The following is an 18,064-nucleotide window of genomic DNA, read 5'->3' on the forward strand; positions in this document are numbered from 1 at the left end:
TCCGGGCCAGCCACGAAGCCAGTGCTGAGTTTGCTTCGAATCCTGCCTGGGATGTGGGATGGCTCTTACACTGGAGATCATGCTCCTAAGACAACCCCCAAACACCAGGGATTTTCAAAGGCAGTTGCCACCGCCCACCCGTGGGGCACAGGACTCAGTCCCTGGCTTGCTCCTGCCACCTGCTGGCCACTCATTAAAATGCATCAGAGAAGAGAGTTATTTTCCAGTCTTCCACATGCTTTTGTTGCTTTCTGGGAAGAACTCATTGTGGACTTTATTGATCTCTTGGCAAGAGCTGCCTTGTTGACCCCTCCCTTGAGTAGGGCAGACTCTAAATCCAAGGTGAGTTAGGGAAAGTCACCTGGTTCAGCATCTTATGACTTTTCTGCAATTTACATGTATTAACTCAACATTCAATATCAAAACTTTGAGTAAGGGACAATTATCATACAATTTATAGATGAAGCTGTTAAAGCACAGAGAGGTTAAGTAAGTTGCCCAAAGTCACACAGCACAGAGAGTGGAGCCAAAATTTGAACCCAAGCAGGAAGGCACCTGAGGGCATGTTTTACCAACAACCATGCAAAATGGCCCAGGTGACCCCTCAACTCTGCAAGGGGCCCCACCAGAACACTGGAGAGAGAGGGATATGATGTGGGGAGAGTAGAGGACAGAGGAGAGGGGTCCTGCAGCTCATCGGGTTGGACAGAGAGATTTCAAGTTTCCATCAGGGTTCTGTGGACAGGATAGAGGGACAGAGTATGATGGTTGGAACACAGCTTGTTTGGTCAGACAGATCCAAGGTACAGACCAGCTGCTTTCACTCAGTAGCTCTGTGAACAAGAGGGAAGTTGTTTGTCATCTCTGAGACCCAGCTTCTCTTCTCATACCTGTGGATGAAGACAAAAAGAGTCAAACACAAAGCTTTTTGCACTTCAGTGGTTCAGAGTAAGTGCTTAATGACTGTTACCTGTCATTATAAGTAGGTTAAAGGCTCTGAGAAGTCCTGCAGGAAAGAAACCTGCTGAACTTTAGCCCCATCTTGTGGCCCGCAGAGCCAGCAGGGAGCCCCGAAGAGCCATCATTCCACAGAATCCATTTGCCCTGGGTTCAAACAGTTTCCTTAGAGGGCTGAGAGCTTCAAGCCCCACGGAGAGCAGGATCAGGGCTCAGGGCGGGAACGCAGGCCCCCAGCTCTCAGCTCCCTGCTCCTGCTTTCACAATATCTCTCTCCCCAAAAGGCGGTTCTCACAACCATGAACAACAACATTAGGAGTCATTCTCCCAGCCTCCCAAGACTAAGTATTTTACATTTGAATTCTACGGTGCTAATTTGTCAGCTTTACAGACCAGAGGCAATTAAGAGTCCAAGACCGGGAAGCCTGTTTTTAATAATTCCATCATCATTCTCAATTTTCAACACCACCACACATGAAAAACCCATTTCCAATTTCTTTAAAGGTGCTAAATGGCTTTGCTCTGTGCTGTGAAAGTTTATCATCAGCCCAGCCGCTATAAAGCAGGCCCGCGGTTTCCCGGGCCGTGATAACAACTGGCCTGGCCTGACCCAGTGGGGTCAGCTGGGTGTTTCGTTCCCAGCACAGGTGACTTGAGTCCCTTAGGATTTCTGGGCAAAGTTAGCACTGCTGAGAGTTGCAGGGGCTTTCACAAGGCCCAGGTCACAGCGACTCAGCCCAGCCCATGCCCCACAGGAAGTGAACAGGAAACCAGGCTCAACACCCGGAACCCGATGGAGAAACCCAGTGGCCAGCCTGACAGCAGAGTCATGAAGAGGGAAGTGAGTCAGCACCTGAGGTGGACAGCCTGCTGAGGAAGGCCAGGCCAAGGGGACCACAACCCAGAGGCCGCTGGGGGGAGTGCTTCCTTTCTGTGACAATGAGGGACCAAAATCTGGGAAACAAACAAGTGAGATAGGAAGCCAAACATTTGAATGAATGAATGAATGAATGAATGAATGAATGAACGAATGAACGAACGAAAGAACAAACAAACTGACAAGGAGCAAATGGATTGGACTTGCGACGCCTTTTGGCCAGCCCTGCAGCTGCCTCCGCCATCCATCCCTCCGCCAGTTTTCCCATCACTCAGCCGCTCCTTTTAGAAGCAGGGTGTGCAGAAATCAAGGGCTCTGATTCTGTTTGTGCTGGCTCGGTGTGTGTTTGCTTTGAGGATCAGAGAGTTTACTCATTAAGAAACAGAGCGAAAAGGAGGCAATGTCTCCGGTTGGCAGACAAAAACAAAGCGAAGCGAGGGGAGGACGGCTAGGACAGCTTACTCCCGTTCTCGGTCTTAAATCACCAGCTTCCCTACATTTATATTTTCTCCTTTCAGCTTGGCTGTCAGTGCCCACATGGCATGGCCTGCTGTCCTCCGGAGTGGCAGTGAGCTTTCTGACGCGTCCCCAGCTGCTACAGGAACGGCCCACATGAATCTGTGCGGGTGTGTCGTGCTAACCTTGTGAAGCTGTAAGTGAATTTATTTACTCCTCAGGACACGCTTGGAAGTAGCTGTTGTTTTTGTCCAGATGATGCGGATGGGAAAACCGAGACCCAGAGAGGTGACATATCTCGCCGGAGGTCACACAGCCACCAGTGCTGAAGCCTGGATTTGAAGCCTAACTCCACAGTCTATGCCCCTGATCACCAGCTAATCCTCAAAAGCCAATGTGCTGATTCCTAAAGAAATCCCAGCACATTGCTGCCATATTTAGTCAGCCTGCCAGTTCCAGGCACGTAAGTAAGTGCCTTGGGTTCAGTCTAGTGAAACGTAGGATCGGAAAAGATGCAGCTAGGTAATCGATTCTTTACATGACGGGAGTCAGGCGGCAATGCACAGTGTTTGGAATCGGGGTGGTCCCTCTGGAAGCGGGGGCGCTGGCACATGGAGGCTCCTTTGAAGAGACAGAGCTGAGGAGGACAGCAGTTTGGAGGCTGCAGTGGGCCGGGGTCATGGAAGGCATGCAGGTGTGTATGTGTCAGACCTGGACGGGGGCTCCGGGACCACCCCGGACAGAGGGCTCTGTGAGCCTGTGTTTCTGGGCTGTGAGCGTCAGCAGTTTCTGTGTTTTTCTCCCCACTCAGGTGGGACAGGATGGCTCGAGGGGGCTGAAGTTAGGTATTTCCCTTCCCCAGGTCGGTGGGCTCCAATAAGCGGCAGGGTAGGCTCTGGTTAACGAGTTCCCCCTGAGGTCAGGCCTTGTTAAGAACAGGTGCTCCGGGGTATTTCACAGAGGTTCCTCTCTCTTCCCTCTGCTAGGAGCCAGAGGGGATTTTTTTTTTTTTTTTTCTGATTTCACTGTGAAAACCTGGTCAAGCTCCTGTAGGTAAAATTCACACAGCGGCAGGGCCCTGGCGACTGGGTCCTCCCGGAATTTTTATCTCAGGCCTGTCTACCCTGAGTCTCTGGCAGCTCATCAGTTAGTCGGGTTTCTCTACGCCAGCCGCTGGGTTAGGCCTGTGGGTTTCCACTTCGTATGTTGTGATTCTCTGCATTTGCCTGTTGGGCTCTCCAATTTGGGGGGCGGCTGCGGTTTGCCTTGTGACCTCATTTCTTTGACAGATCTGAGGAGACTTGTCGACTGTTCAGTTTGTTCAGCTTTTCACTTGTTAGGACTGAGTGGTGTCTTCCAGCTCTCACATGCCTGACCGACGACAGGAGTGTCTCATGATATTTTTTATGGTTTCCTCCCATTCATAGCAAGTGTTACCAATTTCTCATTTAGAAGAAAGTTGCGGGATTTTACTTTTTAAATGCATTTAAGTGAAAAAAAATGAATTGATGTTTTTTATGAGGTAATTAAGAGGACCAGATTACACAAGCATGGCCATGATCTTTGAGGTGGTGTTTGAACGACAGAAGTTGGGGCGGCCGGAGCGTAGCAAGCACACTGTAAACGAGAGCTCTTGTTAGTAGGTCGTAGCCCCAGTTAGCTGGCCCCATGCAAGCCAAGGGGCCGCCTCGTGCTAACCCACTTCCAGCTGCCACCCTTTGGAATAGACGCTCTGAGGGCAGTGGGGATAATTACCCAGGGATACTATCTCTGTGCCTGGTAATGAATTGCCTGCCTCCCCAAAGCTTCAAAACAACCCCTGCTGAGGGTTGTCATCAAACCCCTCAAGTGGGGTTTCCCTCCAGCCACAGCAAAGGCTCAAATGGCTGCTCCACAGGTTAGACCATGGGAAAATTAGTGGGTACATCCTCCCAGCGCCCTGAAGAACAATATTTCCACCCTACCAATAGCCACAACACCCCACTGGCAGATAAGAGCCCCCCCTGTTCAAGAGACCCCAGGAGACAATGACATCCTTTGCCTGTGATTGTTCAGTGGAACTCTGGGGTGTCAGACTCCCGAGTTGGGACAGCAGGCTACTTCATTCTCAGCCCCATCTCCAGGGTGGTACTTGTCACCTGACAGGCTCAGCACCAGCCAAGTAAACCCTGCAGCCCTTGGCCATTCAGTCACAGGCACGAACTAGAGACAACATGCAAAACACACCTGGTCAGGGGGTCAACACAGGCTGCTTCTCATGAAACACGAAAGCAAAATGGTTTCATTTACGTGAAAACAAAAATGAAAGTCAAAAAGCAGTGACGTGAAGTGTGGTTTGGACTGGGGCTAAAGGGTATTCACCCCTGATCCAAAATGTCAACATCACTGCCCATCGTCCCCCCTAAGCAGCTTGAAAGGATCTTTTCATTGCAATATTTAAATGCCCAGGAGTCAGTATCTCAGTTACATAGGATGTCATTGGAGTGATGAATGCACAGAAATATGAAGACAAAACTGGGATCCAGGATGGGAACTGAGAGAAATGGGTACTGTAGGCGAGAGAGAAGCATGGGTGGAGGGTGAAGAAAGGGAAAAAGAAAGGAAGAGAAAAGTATTAGTCAGGACCCTTTAGACTGGAAATGACAGACACCAAAATAAACTGAATTAACAAGAATTAGAGGAATATTGACTCAAGAAATGGAGAAAGCAGAAGATGGATAGGCTTCGGGCAAAGCTGGGTGCATGAGTCTAAACAATGTGTCAGCGCCCAACCTCTCTCCATCTCCCCACTCTGCTGTCCTGGGCATCTTCAGTAGGCAGCCGCTCTGTGCCATCACCCCACAGCCCAGGGACCCAGGGACAGCGAGAAAGCCAGTATCCCTATCAAACCTCTCAAAAGATTCTCATTGGCTCGCTCGGACCGTTTGCTCACCCCTGGACCAATAACTGGTCACAGAACAATGAGTACTCTGATTGGCCATTTGGGGCCAGCCAGAGTGACAATCCCAGCAGAAACATGGAGAGAAGGGGGGAAAGTTCCCAAAATGAACAATGAGTGCTTTGAAATACTATTTTTTCCCAATTTAATCCTTACCATAATCCTGCCAGGTAGATGTTTTTATCCCCATTTTATTGAAGAGGGCATTAAAGCAATGTCAAACTCTGCTGCCTTCAGTGTTGCAGGCTTATCAGGTCCTGGGATGGGACGCCTGTGGAGGAGTCATGAAGTCCCCACCCCGTTGCGCCCCAGGAATAAGCTCAGCTGGGCTGCTGGCCCGTCAGGCAGGCAGCATCCTTACTTCCTTGGTGCCCCAAGCTCTGCTTTAAATCTATTTCAGGGGCCTACCCTCAAAGAACTGTGTTCAGGGGCCACTGCCCAGAGGACTGGGATATGTGAGCTACAAGGGGGCCATTTCCACCCCAAAGAGAGAAATCCATTTCACACTGGAACACGGAGGACTCACGTTTGTTTACCTTATTAAGCAGCGTTACGTGGCTTTCTCTGCTGAAGCGTCCCCATTCCAGGCACCACCCTGCACTCTGCCTCTCATGACAAACAGGCCCAACCAAATGTTTTCTTGCAACAGCCGTTTTGTCAGGCGATGAATTTTCCTTCCGTTTCCTAAGGCACCCCTCATGCACTCTGTGCAGTTTGAAATGGGACCGTCTCCTGGTCCTGTCACACCGCCTTTCAGAGCCCAACGTTGTGGCTCTCCCTTCTCACAGTGGGAACAGTTCAGATGACCTCAGGCTGGCCTTTTTCTGGGAGGCTGCCCAAGAAGCTGCTAATCCCCTTGATCTTGGTCACAAATCTGTCATGTCCTAGATTGTCCTTCTTGGCGAATATTCAAAATGTGCTAAGTTTTAACACCACTTTCCCTTTGGTGTCCAATATGCTATGGGTTCAGAAACCAATATGGTTCAGAAACCAATAGCTGAGGTGATTTGTTTCCCTTCTCTTCTGCTGTTCAAATATGACTTTGAAGTCTGTCAGCAAAGTAGAGGTAATACTCGTGGGTGTGTTACGCTTTTGACCCAGAGCAATACGGCTGGGTGGCTGGGTGAGCTGTGGGTCCTTGTCCTAACACATGTCATAAGCTCAAAACTACCAGATCGCCGCCACAGGAAGAGAAAGCTCAAAGACAGTGACTCTTGGGAATAAACACAATAAACCTGGCCCGCTCTTGAAGGTCAGGAGCACAGGTTTCCCCGAGTCTGGAGCTGTTCCCTGTCCCCACAAAGTGCACTTCTGTGTGGCCATGGACATTGTATGTCAGGGGAGCAAAGTCGGGCACGTGCTGCAAACCAGGCCCGCCCTGGACAGAGAACTAGCCTGTTGAGGGTCAGCAAGGGGCTTTGTCCACTCTTCTGTTACTTCAACACACTCTGACCAATGGGGCACTGTAATTGTGGAGGCCCCAGAGAGGGACAGAAAGAGGTGAAGACACAGCATTTCCCCCAAAGGGCTTGCCTGCAGCAGGAGGGGAAGGCGGACAAGCCAAGAGAAGGTATGCTTCCCCAGTGCCACACAAGGGGGCTCTGTGAGGAGCCCTGGGGTCAGGGAGACTCCTGACCTGGATGCTGGCTGAAGCCATCCCAGCTGGCACCTGCAGGCCCAGAAGGAGGGAGCCATGAAAATCTCAGCAGGACTGGGTTATACGACTCCAGGCAGAGTGAGGGACACATAGCGAGGGGTACCCCAGAGGTTGGTCGTCCAACAGAACATGTGAACTCTGCATCTCCTGGTGGAATTCTTAGGCAAAGGGTGTGAATTGCCCACAGGCTGTGAATAAAGGATCAGGTGCCCTGGGAAGCGTGGGAATATCACCTGCTCCTTAGAACCTAAATGGATATAGTCCATCTGAAGATGGCCATAAAATAGTCTTTACAGTTATTGAGAGATTGCCCTGATCCTGCCAAGCCCCATGCTTGATTTAAAATCCTTCCATCTGGAATTATTGGTTAAGGGCAGTTTATCAAAGTAAAGATGGATGGTGTAAGCAGATTTCGCTTCCAGCATTCACAAAAACGTGGTATCCCCCTGCCATGCAGCAAGAGCTCTTTAATCATGGTTGATTGAAGATTACCAGCCTTGAACTATTAGTTAATGGCATCTGCAAAGGAATGATGTATGGGGCGAGTAAACTTGGCAAATGAACGCAGACCCTGAATTGCTGGGTGTTTTCATCCTAAGCTGATATGCGCATTATTTCGACTATCTGTCTTCACAGTGGAAACAAAATCCAAGGCAGAGGCTAACATTCAGACTTGATCTCAGCTCTCTCTGGGCATTGGAGATATTAAGAAGACAGAAGCCGAGGCTCAGGAGAGCCCCCCATTTTCTGGTTCTTCTACGCCCTGGAGAGCTCTGCACAGCAGGTCAGGATGCCTTGGAGCAGGCTCCCCATCATGGATCCCCATCCGAAGAAAAGCACACATAACCCGGTCACCCTTCACAAGAGCCCTATCCTGAAACCCCAGCAGGGCCAACACCACTCACTGCCCCAGGGGTCCCAGCTGCCACCTTCTTGGTTCATTTGTTTGAGAGCAAATTTCATTGGTTCCAAGGGAAAAGAATGTGCTGGTTTTGTCACATACCCCATGGGGAGAATACATCCTCCCCTTCCAGGCCTCCAGGGCCCACAGAGAGGCCATGCTCGCGTCCTGCTGAGCCCCTGCGTGGAGTGCTGCCTGCCCACCACCTCTCCCCCATTCACTGCTCATACTCGATGCCCAACTCACAGGGGCTGCCCCGACCCCCAGATGAGGTCACACACACACTCACCCCCGTGATACTTTCCCGCCATCACCCTCTTTCCTCCCCACTCAGAAATGAATGAACTCTTAAATCCATAAAGGAAAAGACTACATCACATTTTACATTTCACGTGGAAAAGGAGCTCAAAAAACAACTGGGGAGGGGATTTGCAACATGTGACTGACAGAGATAATACCCTCACATATAAACAGCTCTTACAAATAGATAGAAAGGGCCACTAACTCATTAGAAGAATAGCCAAAGAATAAAACCAGGCAGTTCACAGGAAAATAAATGGCTCAGAAACATATTTTCCCATGCTCAACTCATTTTATTTATAATGAAGGACATGGAAATGAAAACTATAATTATAAACCCTTTTTAAAAGTTTTTACTTAGACTAGTAAAGATTTAAAACTTGGTAATAAACACTATTGGTGAGAATGTTGGACAATTTGCCAATAGGTTTTAAAATTTTAAATGTGGATTTCTGCAGGTCTAGGAATTCCACTTTGAGGATTTTATCTGGATCATATATGAAGGTCTGACAATTAAGTTCACAAACTCATCCTAGAAAAAGTACTCCATACCTCGTTGCTGAATATCACTAAGGTCACCTTCGTAGTACTCCCCTTGGGAAGCTATGCACTGATGCCAGTGCCTAGTCCACCCTTCAAAGCAATTTTGGAACTCTTTTTCTGGAATGGCCATCAGAGCTGTCGTTGTATTATCCTTGATGTCCTGAATGTCATCAAATGTCTTCCTTTCAATATTCCCTTTGTCTTCAGGTAAAGAAAGAAGTCATTGGGGGCCAGATCAGGTCAGTAGGGAGGGTGTTCCAATACAGTTATTTGTTTACTGGCTAAAAACTCCCCCACAGACAGTGCCGTGTGAGCTGGTGCATTGTCGTGATGCAAGAGCCATGAATTGTTGGCGAAAAGTTCAGGTTGTCTAACTTGGTTAACTGTCCAGTTGGCACAAATTCATTATGAATAATCCCTCTGATATCAAAAAAGGTTAGCAACATCATTGCAACAAGTTCGTGAACTTAATTGTCCAACCTTGTATTTGTGCACATGTACAAAGAAATGTGAATAAGAATGTTCTCAACAGTATTTTATGTATGTATGTATGTATGTGTGTATGTATGTATGTATGTATATGTATGTATTTATTTATTTATTTTTGGTAGCAAAAGGCTGGAAAGCACCTAAATATTCTCATCAGGGAACTGTGTAAGTAAATTATTACATGCAAAAGAATGGTATGAAACCTCTAAAAATTAGATATGATCCATGTCTTGATAGAATATAGTCTCTGGGCTGCACTGCCAGGTGAATCAATAAAAATATGGTAGAGTTTGCACATTTCTATTAGAATTTAAAAATGACACATACACCGTTTCAGAAGGTGCCATCGACCATAATCACCTCTGGGAAGGAGGCCACAGGATTGGCTTTGTATAGATCGAAACTGTTCACGTTTCGGTGTGTCCTCACGACGCCCCCTCTCAGTCACCAGCATTCCCCGCTCTCCTGCGTTTCCGCCATGGTGCTTCGGGCCCCGACCAGCTTTCCCGCCAACCTCTACCCCATCAGAACTTGCTCTCAGCAGCCATCACTTACAAATTGTTCTGAGCAAAGAATCTACCTCACGCTGTGGGTGACCCCCACAAAGCCAGAATCGTGGCAGCGTTTCAGGCACGACCATCAGGCCGGAGAGAAACGCCGGGGGGTAGAAGGGAGCTGCTCACAGTTCTCCAGCCTCACTGTGGAGGAGCCCACCTGCCTCATGCTTCTAAGAGTCAGGACAGCCAGGCAGACGTTGACAGCTGCTCCAGAGACTGGCACCCCACCCCCACCCCCCATTCAAAATGGAATGACCGCAGGTCAGAAGCAGCTGGCCAGCTTCCTCACAGAGAGCCTCACAGCACCTACTTAGCCACAAGTACCAAGGACCTGAGACAAGCCCCCCACCCAGCCCTTCCCAGGAGCGACAGCTCGCCATCCGGGCCCTTGCCTGGACCCAGCTCAGCTCTGACTGTTCTCAGGGTGCAGCTGTTCTCAGGGGCTGTGGGAAAGGAAGTGAGGGGACCGGTCACCCCTCTGGGCTCAGGTTCTCAGCCTTTCGAAGCATCAGGACCCTCGGGAGGGCTTGGTGGGCACTTGCCCACCGTTTCTGATTCTGTAGATCTGTGGGGCCTGGGAATGTGCATTTCAGCACATCCCCGAGGGACTGCGGCACCCCACTTTGAGAATCACTGCTCTGGTTGGTGAGTCAGAGGCTGCTGATCCAGGCCAAAGGGCACCCGGAGGCCTGGATGACTCCCCACAGGGACCACAGGTGCAGTTTCTATTTCAGCCTCGGGATCCCAGCCAAATCCGCCCCTCAAAAATAACCAAGCCCAGGCTCATGACCTGGCCTTTGAATCACGGCCCAGAGAGCTGGTGCCTGAGATCATACAGAGTCCAGACCAAGGGCTGCCTCCTGCCCAGCCCAGGGCGTGAGCCCAGGCAGGCTAGCGTGTCGAGGACACGGGGCCACGTCCCACTCTCCTGACCTGCTGTGTGAGTGTCGGCAGCCCCTGGACCCCTGAGCCCCTGAACTTTGGGGTCCTGGTGGAGGCAGCCGGGGCACTGACGCGGCTGTCGTCACAGGATTAACAGCAGCGTGTGCTGCCTGGCACAGGCCGAGGGCTCAGAGCGGCTGCTGTGAATGATAATACGAGGGGTGCTTGGTCCAGTACTGCCCCCAGCAACTGACTGTCCCCTGAAGAGACAGGATGTGTGCAAGTGAATTAGATACACAGCAGTCCTGAGTATCTGTGTGATTTCTCAGAGTCCAGCACCTGCTTTGTACATAGTTTGGGCATAAATCAGCCCCAACCACCAGGCTGGCAGGAAGGAAGAGTTGGGCAGAATGTCTGCCCCATCCCCAGAAGAGGTGACTCATTTTCTTCTCATACCTGAAAGCAGGATGCTGGCAGCCTGGTTTCTTTGAGTTCTACTTTTGACTCTCAGTGATTGAAAGCGGAGCTGGCCCACAGACGTTGCGGGGGCATTTCTGAAGCGGCTGGGGTCAGAACCCTGCCTCTTTCAATCGTGGTGATTAGTTGCCAGCCAACCCAGCACAGATTTGCTGTTAAGGCAGTAAAACAGAGAGAGAGCCTTGGCTGCAAGGCTCTGAGAAGCTCTTAAGCAAAGGAGCTGAAAGGCATTTCACTTGCACCTGAGTGCCAAGGACGTCCTGGCAGAAGCTCGGATCTTGCAAGGGCCTTGCTGGCTGACCTTTGCAGCCGCGCAGCCAGCCTGGTGTCCCCATATCATGGCTCTTCCCCAGCTGCCCCCGAAAAGCAATTTCCTGCATGGAAGCCCTCGGCCCACCACCAAGGTATTATTTTTAGCCACTTTCCGCGGTGGCCAGGCTCTGAGGCTATGAGCAGAGACTTCAAGAGTGGGGCTAGAGAATATTCTTGAACCCTGGGTCCCTGCTCAGGGCTGGGCCGGTTCCCACAGCTAATTTAGAACTTGCATGGCTTCCCTCCTGACCTTTCCCCGAGAGCACCAAGCTGACCAGTCCACTTTAATGACTTTGTAGTCAGTGTCCCCTGAGAGCCTGTACTTTAAAGGCTCAATCCATAAGCCAGTGGTCCAATCAGGGCACTTTTGCCCCCCAAAGACACTGGGCAATGACTGAAAACATTTTTGGTTATTACAACTGGAGGGAGAGTGCTCCTGGCATGGAGTGCTAATGTCCCACGGGGCACAGGACGGCCCCCACCATGCAGAATGATCCAGTTCAGAAAACTGTGCCGAGGGTGAGAAACCTGCCATAAGCCCTCCTCCCCAGACCCACCCTGACATACTGTTCAGATGCTGAGAAGCTCATGGCATCTGTGTTAAAAACACTTGCTCCTCCAGATGGGCCGAGGGAAGTACTGCTAAGCAGGGGACCAGATCTGGCAGGGGCTGCCGCCCGCCCCACGTGCCGGCCGGCCAGCCACTTACCCTGGGCTATCTCTATATCCAAATGCTCTTATGCCGCTGCTTGCAGGGCGCTGAAAATAGAATAGAGATAACGAAACAGCAGTGGCTTGCCTTTGATCAAAGCGAACCTGGAGTGGACAGAACCCAGCAAAATAAACCAAGTGCCAAACATTGCGTTCAGCAGGAAGTCTGTGGAGTCGTCAGGGGAGCAGAGCCCAGAGCCAGGCCGAGGACCACGATAGGGCAGGGGGCCCGGAAGATGGTCCATTCTGGGACAGAGTCTGGAGGAAATTCCCAAAGAGTAACTGCTTTCTCACCCGGCCTTCCGGAAACTTGTTATTGCCTGGGGGTTATTCTTTGCTCCCCTGTGGGGGGCAGAATTTTAAATCTGTTTCCCAAGATTCGGACCCCTGTTCACACAGACAAACAAATCTGGCACTGCTTTGTGGTTTGACGACCTACAAACCACATGATAAGTTGCTGGTTCCTGGTACACCCAACATAAGGTAGATGAGTAAAAATACGATGCCTCCTATTGAAGCCCCCTTTTAGATAAACACGCCATCACTGGTCCACGCCCACAAGCAAACCCAGCAGGACCAATGAAGACTGGTCTGCGGCATCACCTCCACGGCCATTCCTCGCATGCTTGCTGCGATCACCCCCGCCACACCTGACCCATGTGGTATCGGAGGCCGTGGCCTTCCTGGAGCTGCGTGTGTTCGTGCTTCTTGCTTTCCATGTTGGTGGTTCCAGGGTTTGCTTTGGGGTTGGACAGTCACAGCCTTTCTCAGATCAGGCTGTGGTTTCTTTTCTTTCCAAAATAAAGACTTCTGACCTATTGTGTCCAGTCAGTGGATCTGTCCAGACATGGTTTATCACCCCGGAAGTCTGGCCTTCCCTTGTGGGCCTCCACGCTCGGCCAATGCCTCCTGTCTCTGAGCACAATGGCGTCCGTCCACCTTGAGCCATTTGGGTTGGGGCAGAAAGGCAACCCCCTTAAAATGGCTTTTGCCACAAGATTCACAGATTGGTGGGATGGGGCACTAGTATGATTTTCTGCTAAGTGCAGTACTTCGCACTAAACCGTTCCCGGCGCCAGTGTCATTTCAGAGACACAGCAGCTGCTTTCTTCAACCCTGCAAGGCTCCAAATTACCAAGCTCTCGGTTGACTTAGGTTACAGACTGCAGGCAGAGCGTCATTCCCGCTCCCACACTGGCCAGCAGAAGCCTCGCTCCCTCTCTGTTGGAGAACTGCTAACAGCAGCGAGACATAGTAATGCATCTCCACATTATGAATTTTTCTACCTCAAGCCTTGTTCAGAAGGAGCTGCTTTGCAAAACCCAGCAGGAGAGCCTTGTTATCAAATGCTTTGTTTCTGCATGATAAGGGTCACCAGCCCCTCCCCCCGCCCACCATATCTCCGTCCTGACCACATCCATGAAGCCAGTGCCCATGTTTCAGTTCTGCTACTTGAGGCTTCTTCAGTTAAGATTAGATTTGGCCACAAGTGACAGGAAATCCAAAATAGCCATGGCTTAAACAACACGTATTTAATTCTCCCTCACTTTGAGTCCAGAGTAAGGTGGTCCGGGATGGTGCAGTGGGGCTGCATGGTGCAGAGACCTACGCCCCCCTACCCTGTGGACACAGCATGCGTCAGTTCTAATGGCACCATCCAGAATGGCCGCCCCAGCACCGGCCATCATCATCTCATTCCAGCCAGCAGAAGGAGAAGAGGGGGAAGAGACAGACCCATCTCCACCCTTCAAGGACCCTTCCTGGAACTCGCCTTCCACTGGCCAGAACTTAGTCACATGGCCATACCTGGCTGCCAAGAAGGATGGGAAACGTCACTCCCGTTCTGGATGGCTGAAAATTCAGGGTTCTGTAATGGAGGAAGGAGAGGTAGCAGATACTGCGGCAATTTACAGTCAGTGTGGCCTCATGCGTGTGTCAGTTTCAGGACCAGAGTCTTTGTGCTGGGACAGGTGCAAGGGGTTGTATCGCCCCGAGTTCTGTAGCCCCCTCCTTCCTCTGTGTGGCGGATTCGCTTGGCCTCTGACACACATTTCAGAGGCGACTCTGACCACACGTCATCTTTGAGGGGCCTGTTGCTTCCCAGGGACATAAAGTGAGGTTTCCCGAGTTAGTGTTTCACCTGGGAAAGTATTAACAACTGTGTTCACACCTTCCGTGTTCAGTAAATCTTAAGAGTAAGCAAAACAAACACCTCCGCTGAAAAGCTCCATAAAACCAACGAGGTTGTCCACGCAAATGAAAAGCCAAAATTGATGACACACAAAATAAATATTTAACTGATGAGACTGCAGCTATCTTTGGGTTGCTAAGTAGTTTGGAGGCTAATATTCTTAAGAGAATCACACTTCCCTTGAAAATATTTACTGTTTCAGTTTTATTGCCTTTTTCCTTGCCATAGTAAGACTTGGCGTAGCTCACAAGCCAATTCCACAGCACCAAAACCCCTGACGCCGACGTTCTAATGGAAGCTTTCCTAAGCTTGTGGATCAGCTTGAGCATGAATTCGTGGGGAGAACCAGCCACATCCATGAGTGTTCCCTGCAGATCCCAGTTGGGGAGGTGATAATATAGAATATAAACTGGCATCTAAAGGGAAAGGCTGAGGTTTTATATGCCAGGTGTGCTTCATAAACAGGCCTACAGGGCCATTTTATCCCCAAGGTCTGAGACCCATGAAAATCGTCAGGATCTGAAATATGGGTACACCGTGTTTCCCTGAAAATAAGACCTAGCTGGACGATCAGCTCTAATGCATTTTTTGGAACAAAAATTAATGTAAGACCCATATTATATTATATTATATTATATTATACTCAGTCTTATAAGACCTAGTTTTATAGTATAGTAAAATAAGACTGGGTCTCATATTAATGTTTGCTCCAAAAGACACGTTAGAGTTGATTATCCAGCTAGGTCTTATTTTGACCTACGGTATATTGGCTTCAGAATACACAAAGGAAAGAGCAAAATTAAAATTAGTAAATGTCCAGTTATCTACAAAACATAACACTTTGTTCTCATTAACTGTTAAATTTGGTATTCATGACTTTTGCATGAGAATTTTACTACTTTTGAAAACAATTCGTTGGAGAGAGTCTCATAATGTAAGATTTCACAAATACGCACAACTGCCCAGATTCCACAAACAGTAGTGAATGAAACGAGCTACCCACAACCAAAAGCAAACTTACTTACAACCTGTCCGAACTTGTATGGCCATATACCTCTTTTTAACACAGGCTGTGTGGATACTTCCTACTACGTTTGATACAATGTGGAGTTTCCAAAAAGAATCCCTTAAACAGGATCAGCACACTTTGTTTTTCTGCGAAGAGCCAGCCAGTAAATAGGTTTGACTTTGGGGGAACATACGGACTCTGTCATAGCTACTCTGCTCTGCTGTGGCAGCACAAACCCGTCATAGATAGCACATAAAAAATGTATGACATGGTTGTGTGCCAATAAAACTTTATTTACAAAAACAGGTGGTGGGCCAGATCTGCTCCCATGGTGGTAGTTTTCTGTCCCTTGCCTCAGATCCAGGAAGGTCTAAAGACCACCTACTTACCTCTGCCAACCAATCAGACCCAAAAAGTATACTTTTAAAAACACAGACTTTTATCCTGAATTACGCAGAAAATGTCCTAGGCTCTGCTCTGCATCGTTCCAGCATTCAAGCAGCTGTTGTGCACATTCACGTGTCAGATGGACACTCCAACACTTTGGAGATGGATTTTCTTCTTTTTCAGTTGCCCAAAGCACTGGATGGAGAGTGAAGTAACTATATACAAACACGGAGGTCTCTTCACAGTAAATATTTCCATAGCTTCTTCATAAAGAAAGGGGAGGGTTTCATCCTGAGTCAGCTAAAATGTCATTTAATATAATACTTCACTAATTTATCCTAGGGCGACAGAGGGCACTCACAAAAGATTATGCTTATTAATCATATAAAGGTTTTAGAATTTGGCTGTGGACTTTCAGATTTCCGATACACACAGTAAGGTGTCCTGATAGCATTTAAAATTTTGCTTAGCTAGCCTCTTATCTATTACCCAGACCAGACATTGACCGTTTTTAGGGCACATGCCTTACTATTTAAAATTTTTAAAGAATTTTAAAAGATTTTACACTAGTAGTAAGTGGACAAGTAAAAAATGAAAGGTGGTCATTCTGTTTAAAGAAAATGTAATTGGAATTTATTCATTAAGGCTACCAAATTCTTTTGCTTACATAATACGTGCAAGTTAAATTACGTCTTCATTTTGTGAAGTATATACTGCTTGTAAAGTTTTAAGCATAATCATTTCTCTCATGGTAACATATTTTACTTACTTATCTATTCAAAAAGTGAAAAGGATCACTATTTATTTTTTAAATCACTAAAGATACTGATCACAAATGTTCTAGAAAACATTTCCCTATTTTCCTATTTTTTCCACTGAAACTGAAGCACAATCATAACTATAAAAATGTAAATAATCACCAAAAAAATCTATTTTCCCCCAATATGACCTGTTGTTGCCAAATTGCTGGGTAACCTGTGTATTATATTTCGTTTACCCTCAGAGCTAGGCTGCCCCTAGAAGCCAGAAATTACAAAATTAAATTAAACTTTCTCTGGAAAATCTGTCCAACAAATCAAATTTTTAAAAAAGCATAACCTACTCTGTTGCTTTGGTTCAAGATTCTGGTCTGAGACTATCAAAGTGTTTTTAATCTGAACTCATAATTTATCCTCATCCTTGGACTAGGAGGTAATTTTATGAAAGAAGAAGAAGGGGAGAGAGAGAGAGAGAGAGAGAGAGAGAGAGAGAGAGAGAGAGAATCCTTTAATATTGATTCCCTCCCACAAATTATTTCAACTCACCATAACATACATTTTTTAGGACAAAGCACCTGACCCAGAATATAGTTCTATGAGTGAAGTAGACTTGGAGCCCAAACAGTCCAGCAAGTCCAGCGGTAGGTCCTGTTCGGAGAAGGCAAGAGAACTGAGGGTTTCTGCTCTTTCATATTCTCCCTCTTCCGAGTAGAGGTGGGGCAGGTAATCAGCATCATCTTCTAGCACATGCATGCCACAGAGCTTCTGGAGAAAAACCAGGGCAAGAGATGGTAAATGCCAGAGTCTATACATGGTTTATTTTCTCCAGGTTCTATGGGTGGGTGGATGGATGAATATTGGATGGATGAATGAGTGGATGGATGGATGGATGGATGGATGGATGGATGGATGGATGGATGGACGGATAAGGCTAAAGAGCTTTCACTAAGTTACCTTTGAATACCTCCAGGAGGGTGCTGTTGGAAATCTGAGCCAGTTACCTCAACCTATGTGGGAATGAGTTTAGCTAAAATCTCCCACCTTCACTACCTAACAGCCGTCCCTGAGAGGATGATCTCACCTATGGCCTGAAGACTTTCAGAATCAAACATCTCAGAGCCAGAGGCAGGAGGGGCTGGGTGCAAGGCCTGGAAAGAGGAAGCTGAGAAGGCCGGAGACCACCCACATCCCGAGCTCTCAGCCATGCCCTCCCCAGGATTCTGGCAGCCTTCCTCTGGCTCACAGGAGTCCCTCGTGGGCCCTCTGTTTAGCGGGAAACGCTGTCCCCTGTCCCAGTATTTGCTGGTGCCCACAGATGAACTTCAGAAGCCTCCCCCATGTCTGCTCATTGCCTGGGTCCCCTCATTCGGGGACTGGTCACTGGGGGGCCAGACACCACGAGGGGCCGGGGTGGGGAGGAAGGGAAGCTTTGCCAGCTACCAAAGGGACGCACAGCTCTGGCCACACTGCCGCAGTCCTGCCGGGTGCTGCAGTGAAGCTGAATAGGCAATTGTGGCAGACGGACCTGGTGGGCAGCTCCAAGCAGACTCTGCGTGGGTCTGTGCTGTGCAGATTCTAGTTCAGGATTCCAAGGCTGACGACACAGCAGCGGGTTTCTGCACCCTGATTCAGCAATGTTAGTGTCCCCACAAGACCAGTAAT

General features: G+C 48.7%; 1 protein-coding gene across 1 annotated transcript in view; it reads right to left on the bottom strand.

Annotated features, from left to right (window-relative positions):
* Positions 1-15,942: 15,942 nt before the first annotated feature.
* CDH26 (cadherin 26) overlaps positions 15,943-18,064 on the bottom strand; it is a gene marked incomplete at its 5' end in the record, with an annotated part of 40,786 nt that continues 38,664 nt past the window's right edge. Inside the window, one exon of the mRNA XM_081033345.1 lies at positions 15,943-17,167. Coding sequence (XP_080889471.1) covers positions 16,964-17,167 — 204 coding nt within the window. The 3' untranslated portion in view covers positions 15,943-16,963. The remainder of the gene's footprint in view (positions 17,168-18,064) is intronic.

This window comes from Rhinolophus hipposideros (assembly GCF_964194185.1).
Source record: "Rhinolophus hipposideros genome assembly, chromosome: 22".
NCBI classification, from domain to species: domain Eukaryota; kingdom Metazoa; phylum Chordata; class Mammalia; order Chiroptera; family Rhinolophidae; genus Rhinolophus; species Rhinolophus hipposideros.